At 34.9% G+C, this 12,464-nt stretch overlaps 1 protein-coding gene across 1 annotated transcript in view; it reads left to right on the top strand.

Annotated features, from left to right (window-relative positions):
- Nucleotides 1-12,464, top strand: part of LOC124371428 (nipped-B-like protein A) — a 106,191-nt gene that overhangs the window by 72,128 nt on the left and 21,599 nt on the right. Inside the window, exons 18-19 of the mRNA XM_046829759.1 lie at nt 5,691-5,837; nt 9,528-9,751. Coding sequence (XP_046685715.1) covers nt 5,691-5,837; nt 9,528-9,751 — 371 coding nt within the window. The remainder of the gene's footprint in view (nt 1-5,690; nt 5,838-9,527; nt 9,752-12,464) is intronic.

Genomic DNA, 12,464 nt, shown 5'->3' with positions numbered 1-12,464 from the left:
ATGGGTATAAAAAGATCTAAAATTAGCCATTACGGTGTTCAAGATAACGTCAACGTGTGGTACGTCTTGAAACATGTATCCGGGTGCAGGTTCGGCCGGGCGGTGCATGTCTCACACACGTAAATGGTCTCCTTGCGTAAACCGTTGCGTGTACACACAACACATCTTCCCAATATGTCAAAAACCAATTTGACAACGTAAACACAACAGTTCCACTTGCAGTCCGCGAACGAACTAAACCGGCGAGTTAGTTCGTCAGTAGCGCTTGTGTCTGGCAAAACAGGCAGTGGCATGGGTAATGCGCTGCCATTTTGCAGCTTGGAGAAAAACCGGGAGGCGGGGACAACTATTACTGTGCTTTTCTATTGAGGGATAAATACTCCAGCAGTTGCTGCACTCCACCGGCAAAACTGGGAACTACTTACTCCCAATAATAACCTCAATGTTTAAAAGCGAATATATTTGTCAACAGCGTTTTGAGCAAAGTAAATATTGGCGGTTATATTTGTCAACAGCGCGCGAAGGGTTAATATGATTGTTAGAATTGTTACTAATTGTAAATGTTAAACAAGTTGCAATTAAAACACAAGTAATGATTTTAGCTGCTAAAAAATAGTAACTTGAATAGATGACTAGATTTTTAAAGACAACCATATTGTAATTTTTTAAATATATATTTGTAGCAAATGTTTTGCTTAGAACAATAAATTACATATTTGTTATATTGTTCTACCAAAAGAGTATTACAAAATATAAAACCTGAAATTGTCCCTATTTTATCAAGATTTACATGTATCAAGAAATTTATGATTTATTTACTCAGTCTAAAATAAGCTAAAAGGATAGAAAATTTAGTAAATTAGTGTTTTACATGTCATTCTAGAGCTAAAGTAGTTGATGAATTATGAAGAAAACATTTGTATATTCATGTTGTATATGTTATATATACAGGGTGTTTATTTGAAAACTTCAAACTCATATTAAAAGACTTATAGCCCAAGTATCAAAATTCTGTAAACGGGAGTGTATAGTACTAATAGGGGGAACAAAAAAATTATTTTCAAAATGTGGGTGCTCATCCCCATTCCCCCCCCCCGGGCCCAAAGTAAAAATTTTGAAATGGCAACTAATACCTTGTGACACCTCAAATTGAAGCTCATAAAAATGCTGTATTTTGGTAAAATAAAAATTGAAATCGGCCAAGCCGTTTGGTATTAACAGCCTATAATGTAATTTCTTACACAACAATTATTAGTGTACAAACAATTATTGTACTACTGCTAATAACAAAAAATCACTCACTGAGTACTGTTGTAAATCCTTTGTAAATTTCAAATCAAATGTTCAAATTGGTAGCCATTGTTGTTCAAGCAAGAAAAATAATGTTTTTGCAAATTCTTGCATGACCTTTCTAAAAGTTTTTCTGGTTAAGCGTCTGCACTCAGCAGTGATCCTGTTTTACAAGTCTTGGATACCCGTGGGATGTGTTTTAAAAACTAATTATTTCAAGTGACCCCACATAAAAAAAATTAGTTTGTTAAGTCTGGAGACCTAAAAAAAGATAAAAAATCCTTCTTCAGGGAAAAGAACAGTTTGTCCCCATGCTTAGTCCTAAAAGGACCTTTGCACTTCCTTTACTTTAATTTTGTGTCCTCAAAGTCCGACAATTTTGCAAAAACCGATCAAATTTGAGGGCTCCTGTTCTCTGATATCTTTGGGGCTGAGGAGATATGCTCTCAGGAATCTTTTCCGAGTTTCTAAGATGGCAGGACAATCTAATCAAATATGCTCTGCTGATTCCTCCTCTTCTCCACAGAGTCTACATTCGTCAGTCTGGCTAAGGCCCACCCTCATAAGATGTTTCCTTAGGGAGCCATGTCCTGTCAACATTCCTAATATTAGTCTTATATCCTCTTTATTCTGATCTAAGAGAGCTGTCCACCTTTTAACGTTAGGAGAGATAAACATTTAGGATATTCTTAATCCTGAGGCTCTACTCCAATTAATGTTTCTTATCCTCTTTTCCCAATCTTTGACCCAATTTACTGTTGGAGAAGGCTATCCCACAACGTGGCTCAGGCCCCACCATTATGGACTCCGCTCCCTTTTTGGCGAGGATGTCTGCTTTTTCATTACCATGAATGCCTTCATGACTCAGCACCAAACCGAGTGTTACTCTGTTATTCGTTGCCAGCTCAGCTAGAGCATTCTTACATTCCCACATTCCCAGACTGCTTTTGAGTCAAACGAACAGGTATCGAGTGCTTACAGTAGTGCAGCCTGACTATCAGAAAGTATTAAGTATTTTAATCCTTTTGTCCTCATTTGTATGAGCCTTCTGGAACATGAGTCTATTGCCATGACCTCCGCCTGAAAAACCGTGGCATGTCTTCCCAGGGGCACAGCCATGTTAACTCCTGGTCCGTATATTTCATATCCTGCCCTAGAGTCAAGGTGTGAACCATCTGTGTAGAACTTCAGGACTCCTTTTGTAGGGTAGGCCTCCTTTTTAATCCATTTTTCCCTACTTTCGATAGAGACTGTATATGGGTTATCAAAGGGTTATTTCTTAACCATTGCATCTGAACATTGGTTAGCATTTCAGCCTCAGGAAACACCTGCAATATCTTCATGTGGCCTTCTAAGGAGGTAGTATTTATTACCTTTGTTCCTAGAAGCTTCATTGCACTTAGAATGGCTGTTCTCATCACCTCCTGCCCCATAGGAGTGTATCCCAGGACCGCTTGAATTGCTAGTGTTGGGAAAGAGCTCATCGCTCCCGTGATGGTTAAGTAAGCTAGCCATTGAAGACTCTTTAGCCTTTTAGCAGCTGTTGTTTGGTCTACTTTTGGCCACCACACTAAGGCAGCATAAGTGACCATTGGTTTTATTATAGTTTCGTAAATCCAATAAATATTCTGGGTTTCAATCCGCATTTAAATCCAAATAGTCTCTTACAGGCCTCTAGGGCCACTGTAGCTTTGGATATTCTATTTTCAATATGTGAGTTCCAAGTGAGCTTGTCATCCAGGATAAAACCCAGGTATTTCACTTCTTTTGACTGGTTTATAATGATTCCCTCCAGGACAGGTTGTGTAAGCTGGAAATTTCTTTTCCTGGTAAAGGTTATCATATTTTTTTTAGATGGGTTGATCCGTAAACCTTCCTCATGACACCAGTTACTTATGAGGTTTAGTTCTTCTTGAATTAGGCGTTCCAGTGTGCCTTTGTTTTTTCCTTTGACCATAAGCACTAGGTCGTCCACATAAAATAGTAGCCTTGTTCCCCTCTTCTCTGCTTTGCTAAGAAGATCATCTACAGTACTACCATCCCCCATAGGATAGGAGACAGAACTCCCCCCTGGGGGCAGCCTTTCCGGGCCGTGATTGCAGCAGATTCGTCTCTGTACTTTGCTTTTACTTGTCTGCTGTTTAGGAGGGCTACTATCCATTTTATTACATCTGGGGGAACTCCAAAACGTTCTATAACAGTCTCCATGGATTGATATGCAACTCAGTCGAAAAGCTCCATGTCGAAAATGTCCATAAAGACGCTGACTAGGGCTTCCTTTTCGTTGAAGGTGTTCTCCACCGCTTTCACTAAGCTGTGGAGAGCGGTGGTAGTTGATTTACCTTCTATATAGCGTGTTGAGTGGGACTAAGTGGGTGGTTTGGTAATATTACATCCCTTATGTGTCTGTTTATTATTTTTTCCATAGTTTTCACCATGAAGGAGGTTAAGCTCATGGGTCTGTACGAGTTGGGTTGAGTCGGATCCCTGTCTTTTTTCTGCACGAACACCACCAGTGCTGTCCTCCAGTTTTTTTGTATATATCCTAAGACGTAACTGCTTCTAAACAGAATGATAAGTGTAATGTATTGAATTACAATAATAATTATTATACATATTATAAATTGTTACTGGCAAGTTAAAGCCACAGCCAAAGACCAACTGTATGATCGTATGATGCTGTGACGTCATATGGGGTGATCAGTTTGAATAAATGCCATTGGCTGTTCTCATCACGCCACCAGATCATACCACCACTACCACTTCCAGTGTCCTGCCCTTGTCTCTCTCTCAGTTACCCTCCAACCTTAACCGAGCACAGTCGATGATGTAAACTAATTCAGTCTTTTATTCCGATTCCCCGTAACCCGTACACAACAATAAGAGTATTTAATAAGATGTCCAGCCCCTCTTGAAGAAGGGCTGAAAAAACTCCATCTGGCCCAGGAGATTTAAATGGCTTGAATGATCTTATTGCCCATTTAATTCTTTCGTGTGTGAATAGTCTGTTGGACCATTGTCTGGCTTTTGCATTCTCTCGGCTGGATTTCCCCTCGACTACAGAATAAATATCCTTATTTCGATTCAGGTGCTCCGGAAAGTGTGTCTCCAGAAGCAGTTTTAATGTCTCCTTCCTGTTCACTGTAAGGCCACTGTTGGCCTTTACTAAGGTTTCTTTTGTTCTTCCTTAGTTCTCTTTTGTATTTGTTTTGGGCATGTAGATAAGGGAGCCAATCGTCTGTCCTTTTTGCCCATTTTAGTAATTTTCTAGTTTTATTTCTTAGTGTTTCTAACCTCCTTGTCCACCACGGCACGTCTTTCTTCAGCCTGTTTGTCTGGAGACCTTGCCGGCCACTCAATTGATCCTCTTCTACCAATCCAGTGATCCGGATAGTGTGCATCTAGCCATTGTCACCATTTATTTTACAATTAAAAAGGTAACAAATGATATTACAGATCATAGGCTTTTGTTTGATATAAATAACATTACTAAAAAATACTATATTTTATATCATATGTAAAACAAATAAAATAAGGTTCATCTCTTTTCCAACTATTGAAACATTTGTTTGTTTGTGATCATCCAAATAAAGATATAATTAAAAAAATTTGTTAAATTAAAACATCTATATAAAAACACTTCATAGACCATAGTCACTCCATAATTAAAACTTTTCAGTGGTGCTACTCTGAAGCCTCTACAAAAATATAACTTCTACTGAATTTTAAAAAGTTATTGAGTTTCTCGGTGCAACTAGTCAACTGTCATAAATCTTAACTTTTTAAAATTATTGTATTTCTTTTCCTATTCGAATCCAAACAAAGAATGGTCAGTTATTTTTTATATACAAAAACAAAAGTTCAGAACCTCGTCTATGCATTGAATATCATATGAGAGTGTAATGTATCCTTAAACATAAAATCATGAGTTAAAGTAAAATAGTACAGGATCGTTGGAAATCCAATGGGTGCCACTTCTAGAGATAATTTTTGTGTAATGTTCTCTTTCATATAAGAAAAAATATCAAATTTAAAATGTTTTTAATAATATATTGTGTACAAATAAAAATACATTTTTCATATTTAAGATATAAATGTTAGATTTAAACAGAAAACAATTAATTTGTTTTACATTTTATAATATTTTACATGCTGCATATATGTTACAAAAACTACAAAGCATATTTTACTAATCAAATAGCAGTTTGGGACATATTGTATTACAAGTTATAAATCCTTACTTATCACTTGTCTTTTTTAACAGTAATTTCTACAAACTACTATGGGTAATGACTGAGTTCTACTATGGTTAAAGAAATGAGTGTAAAAGGTTAATAAAGTATTATGTCATATTACCTGTCAGATTTTGCTCTGAACTCAATTTTATATTTTGTCCACAGAAAGTTGATTTGTCAGAAATGCTGTTCTTGGTAGACAACATGGCTTATTTTCATTACCAGACACAAGAGGAACCACTTTACATTATCAATCAAATTAATTTAATGATTTCTGTGACGGGTACAACTCTGCTGCAGTCTTTCTTTGAGGTGATTATATAATTATCTAGCTATGCATGTGTAGACGTGTCCTGAGACAAGGTTTTAAAGTATAATAGAATTTTGGACATTTACCATTATTATGTCACAAATTTATAATACTACGTTTTGATTATTGAAATCCACCCCTTCATCATTTGTGAAGCAAATTAATATATATCACTTGCCGGGTGAATGTGCTACCATTACACCACAGAGCGCTTACTTTTTCCGATTCAATTATTTTGTATTTGGCCGTATCTGTCACATATGCGTTTAAATAAGCAAACTAACATATGATCGGAAGACCAAATACCTGTCAAATGACTTTTATTTACATTAAATTGTATAAATGGCAATCGCCTTATTTAATTTCAATAAACATTGAATCGCAAAAAGTACTTGCTCCGCCGGGAGTCGAACCCGGAGCATATATATATATATATGTATGTATGTGTGTGTGTGTGTGTGTGTGTGTATATATAAACATGTAATTCAAACCTACGACATGGGGCAATTCACTGTCACTAACAACAAAAAAGGATGGGATTATACTAAAAACTGCTTGGAAGTCTAGACATGAGAAATGAACCCTGGCATTGTCACTGCACAGGTGCCAAGAGCACAAGCACACGTCACACTAACACAAGCAAAAGTGGAACACGGTTTTTTTATCCTAAACATATGTAAGCATAGGTACATTCATTCAATAAATTTCATATTTCTATTCCAAATATTATGCATTTAACAAATGGATCCAGTGATGATTATTTGCTCCTTTTATACCAGTCAATTCAGCTCTTCATTTCCCTTGACGTCTTCACTGTATCCTGCTCAATAACTTCCTCCATTGAATCTAAAATTATTAGCGTACATGCCAAGCTTGATTGTTGAACTCAGGCTTAGAATCATCACCGAAATTGTTTTTGTTTTCCTCTTGTTGTAACACGATACAGGATTTAAATTTCATCAACAGTTTAAGTGGAAAGAAAGATGTCCATCATTGTCAATGTAACGATCATTCATGTTCACTACCCTGTAATCCACTCCACTCCATGCTCACTGCTTACAGAAATTTAAAACTCTGCTGTATCTTCTGTTTCGATATTTGATTTCCAAGCAATCAGACTAGCTAACTGTTGCACAAAACTATAGCTCAATTCTATAGAAAATCAATAATTCTAAAACTCGCCCAACAAACTCTGTAACCTAATGGAGGAACAAGAAACTACATGGAATGTCAGTTGATGAGATGAAAACATATGAGTAGTCTTTGGCGTAGATGGTTCGTGCTTGCCAAGTAGGTCAATGGATTAAATTTTCGTAATATATTTCCCATGACATTGTGTCAAACACACCCTTGTTTAACCTGTTTACTTTTTGTTAAATTGGGTTTTAAATTATTTTCCTGTTTTAAGAGAAAGGGAACTCTATATTCATGAACATTGAGAACAGAATATTTATCACATCATAGAATAGTAAAAAGTCCAAATCGGTTACATTACAAGAGAAGAAAATTTAAACAAGAGGGCAAAAATTAAAGGTCAAGGATGCAATGTAATTCTTCTATGGTGTAGATTGACTTCTTCACCAGACAGTCATTTAGTTGTCTTTTCATCGTCTTCGGGTTGCAACTTTTAAGGTCATCAGGAAGTTTGTTGAACATTTGTATGTCTATGCCATATAACACTGCTTGTGGAAATGATAACTGTCCCAACAAAAATTCCAGAAAAGTGGAAACTTAATACAAAATGTTTAAAAAAATATCTCAACTGAGTTTGTTGGTCTGCTTGGTGCACTATTTTGTTCCAATATAGCAGCAAGAATAGTTTACACTGCTGTTATTTATGGTCATAAAGAAAAGTGTTTTGGAATGCATATTGACATTTCGTAAAATTTGTGTTTTTCAAAACAATCTTTTTGCGTCTCAAACAGTTTTTGAAAAATTGATTACATATACAAGAATTTCTTTGTCACCAAGAACTGGTGACAGAAGTGCTGAAACAACTTTAAGTATGGTACAAAACTTGTCTTATAAATATCTTGGCTAAATCATTGGCCAGCTTGGTATGCAATTTCGTTCCAATATGGCAACTATTCAGTTATATAATGTATTTTACATAAATGTGTTTTAATCCTTATTTCTAAAATAAACCATTTAAATATTTCAGTTGTCACAAAATCTACTCATTTCTTCTGACTGATCCAGAATAACTATTTTTGTTGTCTTGGATGGTTAGATGATTTATGTAATACCATGTCAGTGTGGATTGGTTTCCTGTATATTGGAAATAAATGTTTTATGTGTGTTCTTGATTGTCATGTCTTGGATCACTGTTATCTTGCACAGCCAATACAGTGATTAGATTAATCAAACATAATGTTACCCTGACTGATGATAGAAAATAAAAAAAAACTGTAATGTTTGATAATATGCATGACATTTCTTTTTCATTCTTGATATAACAATACCAGAAATAGTGGTTTGATGTTTTCTTTTAGTTTTGCCACCATTGTTAATGAATTTGACTGTGAATTAAACCTCCAAGCATCCATCATATTTTGTGAAATGCATACCCGTTATGTGAGATATTTCAGGCTCTCCTTTTAAAATTTATAATAAATCTAAATAGTAACATTGGAATTTGTATATAACAATCTACGAGTAAATATAAATTGTTATATACAACATTTTTACAAGTTAATTGCTCTGAGATAAATGAGTAGTGTATTTTAAAATTAGATTGTGATATGACGGGTTAGAAATATGGCAAAGAAAACTTGTCACTCTTCTAAAGAAACAGGAACTTGAGATGAAGCCTGACAGGGGATGGAGTAAGCCAGAGGCAGCAGAGATCAGCTAATTAAGCAGAAAAAAAAGAAGATGAAAAGTGATTATTGGTGCGGTTAAGTCCTGACTGAAATACAATTGCTGTTGGAAGTATTGGGGAACAGTTTTTCTTTTCATAGCATAAACTCAGAACACAAATACTGGGTTGGATGACAGGAGAACCACCTTCTGCAGAGAACAAATTAGTATAAATTGTGTCTTGAATACTGAATCTCAAAATTGTTGGACATCTGATGAGGGATATAAGTAGGAAGTAGTAGAAAGAGGCAGATGAAGAGTTTCAGTGACATTGTATGGCGAAATAAATGTTGGATGATTATTCCAGTCAAAGCAGCTACAATTTTAAGTCCATAGTTGGAAGATTTTTTTTATGATACAATTAATTTCAATAAAGACAACTTTAAAAAAAGTGTTATGATTGTGGTTTTTAAATACACTACATTGTAAAATAACTGGGACACTTGTCATTTTTATAAATATTCATTGGTTAAGTTATAAATGTTTTAAAGTTCAAATGACTATTATATGGTTAGTTCTGATACAGTTATGTTTTACTATTTTTTAATAATTGTTATTCCTTCAAATTACATGTCTTTTTATTTTTATGACATCCAGGTGTCTCAGTTATTTTTCCAACACAGTATATTTTTGATAATGTAGAATCTCGGTTTTATTTGTTTATTTTACAGCATAGCAAGAATAAAATTAATATTGAAGAATATTTGTGTATTCATTTACTAGTGATACTAAATTTAACTTTTTCCAATGCTCCAAGATTCTTCATTTTGTTAATAGTTAGTACACTTAATTATATGTTGTAAATTTTAAATCTGCCTTTCTAAATAATACAGGCTTTGCTACCAAAAATCACTTTGGAGGTAGCAGTCCAGCAGACAGAGGAGCCCACCTCTGGCCCTGCCTCCCAGGAAGAAAAGGAGGAGGACATAGAGGAATTGTTGGGCCGAGTGCCACATGATACTACCTTCCTGTATGAGTGTCTGGTGGCCTCACGAGGTTGCATGCTATTGTTGTTGCTCAAACAACATCTCAAGAAACTTTACAACATAACCAATAAGTATGTTTTATATATATATATATATATACATTAAATATATTAACCCTAAAATGACATGCACTATGTATGCGGCAAATTAGGCTGCTCAATTAGCAACACTGAATATGTAATGCATCTATACAGGGTAATCTTTCGTATTCTGTAACTTTTGAAGGAGTCACTTTTATCCAGTTGTAAAGTTTATTTAGTTTCAAAGAGGAAGAATTGATCTTCCCATTAACATCATGTGTTAGGTTTTTTTGTTTACTTCCTACTGTGGTTCTGCACAGCTTTCACAGCCGTGATCATAGTTATTGGTCAATATCGGTTTTGTTTCAGTATGTGATCAAATCAAGATTCATTTCATTGTGCTATTAGTTGAATAATCGATTATGGTATATAATATAAAATATAATATTAATATAAAAATAAACTTCCCTAAACATAACACTGAATACATTTACTATAAATCATACATTTATAATTAACCCTTTTAGTGACATGCCTATAAACCATTTCATATGAAAAAATGCCAGACCATTTAATTGGAAAATGTAAAGGTTTGAATGCAAAAATGTAATGCTGCCTTCAAAATTTAAGTTTAACAAGTCGTTTATAAAAATTAGAAATAAAGTTGCCGAGATAACCGATCCTTGCGGTACTCCGGCCTTAACAACCTTTGAAGTACTGAAAATTTTGCTGATTTTAACACGTTGTCTTCTACCAATAAGGAAAGATTTAAACCAACACAAGGGAATCCATCTTACTCATGCAGCCTCCAACTTGGATAGGAGAATGCCGTGATCAACCAAATCAAAAGTCTTTTTAAAATCAATCAAAAGACCTGATGTCTTAAGTTTATTATTGAAACTACTGTAAATCTTTTCTGAAACTGCTATGAGAGCATCCTCTGTAGATTTGCCTTTTGTAAAACCAAATTGACAAGGGTTATAAAAATTTGTAGTCTGCAAAAATTTTGGAAGTCTTACTACCATAATCTTTTCAATTAATTTTGAGAAAACTGAAAGCAAACTAATGGGTCTCAGATTGTCAGTTTTAATTGAACTACTATTTAAAAAAAATTGGAATAACAGAGCTTAATTTTAGATTTTCAGGAAATATTCCCTTACTAAAGCTAAGATTAATTAAATGTGTCAAAATTGCTGCTAATTCAGGGATCGTAAACTTCAGTAGTTGCACGGTAATATTGTCAAAACCAGAAGATTTTTTATTTTTCATGCCTATAACAATGCTTATAACTTCTTCTTCCGTAGTAGGAGTTAAAAAGAAAGAGCGTGGGCAAGCGTACATTGGAGGTAGGTTCGTCGCTTGGACTTGACCCGGGCGGTCAGACTGTACAGAAATAAGGTAATTGTTTATCTCTTCTGCGATATCGGCTGGTTCTGTGATTGAAACTCCGTTAGTATTTTCTATGCATTCAACCGTTTTATTTTTACTCTCACCAGTCAAGCTATTTATTATTTTCCATTGTTGAGCACTGTCTCCATTGCATCCCAATAATTGATTTGAATAAAAACTATTTTTCGCTAACACAATTTGAGAGTTTAACATTGAACAGAAGTTATCAAAATATTTTTTAAAAACTAAATCAAACGGCCTTCTTTTGTATATTTTGTATAATTTTTTACGTCTTTCAAATTTGTTAAAAATGTATTTCGTTAACCACGGACTCATTGATATGGCTTTTGTAAACTTTGAAGTAATTTCAACATTTTTACTGCTACCACTAATACATATATTTATAATTTCATAAAACTTACAAAAGGAATTATTTACATCATTATCCAAGTATACATCATTCCAATTGACTGTCTGTAACTTATTCTTAACAAGATTAAAATCTATAGCTACTTTCGATAAATCAGAAATTTGAACAGAATTTACAGATTGGTTTACAGATTTCGTTGGCACAATTTTAAAATTTACAGCTAATAAGCAATGATCAGGGCAATGATCTTATAGAATTCGTTTAGCGAGTAAAATGGTCGATCCAGTAGCCAGTTCTTAAGGGTTTGTCTGAAGTGTTTCCGGTCTATCTTTTTCAAGTCTTCAGGAAGTGCGTTCCACATCTTGGCGCCAGCATAGCTTGGACTCTGTTCAGTTGCTGTGAGCCTATGGCGAGGCAGGCAGTAATCAGATGCATGTCTTGTGTTATATTGATGCATTTGTTCATAGGTCCTTGCTGCCTCTGGTGCTTTGATGTGAACATGCATCACAGCTTCTAGGATGTATAAATTTACAGCAGTTAGTATTCTAAGTTGTTTGAAGGAATCCCTGCATGTTTCCCTGTATTGAAGACTTCCCAGAATTCTTATAGCTCGTTTTTGCAGCACCAGTAACCTTTGTATGTTTCCTGCTGTGGTGCCTCCCTATACGATGATTCCATATCGGAGGTGTGTCTCAAGCAGCGCATAGTAGGAAACTTTTGCTGTAACTAAGTCACCTATGCTTTTCACTCGCCGTATTACATACAGTGCTGTGCTGATTTTTTTGCACACAGAATCAATGTGTGGGGTCCATGAGAGGTCATCGTCTATAGTTATACCTAAGTATTTAGTGGAAGTGACTTCTTCTAATTCAGTCAGCCTCCCTGTATCCTCTTTGTATTTTCCTAGTACTAACTGTTTTGTTTTTCTTTCATTGACAACCAATTCATTTCTATGGCAATATTGAATGGCCATGTTGAGTGCTATAAATGTGTTTACTTCGAGAT

Source organism: Homalodisca vitripennis, unplaced genomic scaffold, assembly GCF_021130785.1.
Source record: "Homalodisca vitripennis isolate AUS2020 unplaced genomic scaffold, UT_GWSS_2.1 ScUCBcl_1376;HRSCAF=4923, whole genome shotgun sequence".
Classification (NCBI taxonomy): domain Eukaryota; kingdom Metazoa; phylum Arthropoda; class Insecta; order Hemiptera; family Cicadellidae; genus Homalodisca; species Homalodisca vitripennis.
This window is presented reverse-complemented; position numbering and strand designations above follow the sequence as displayed.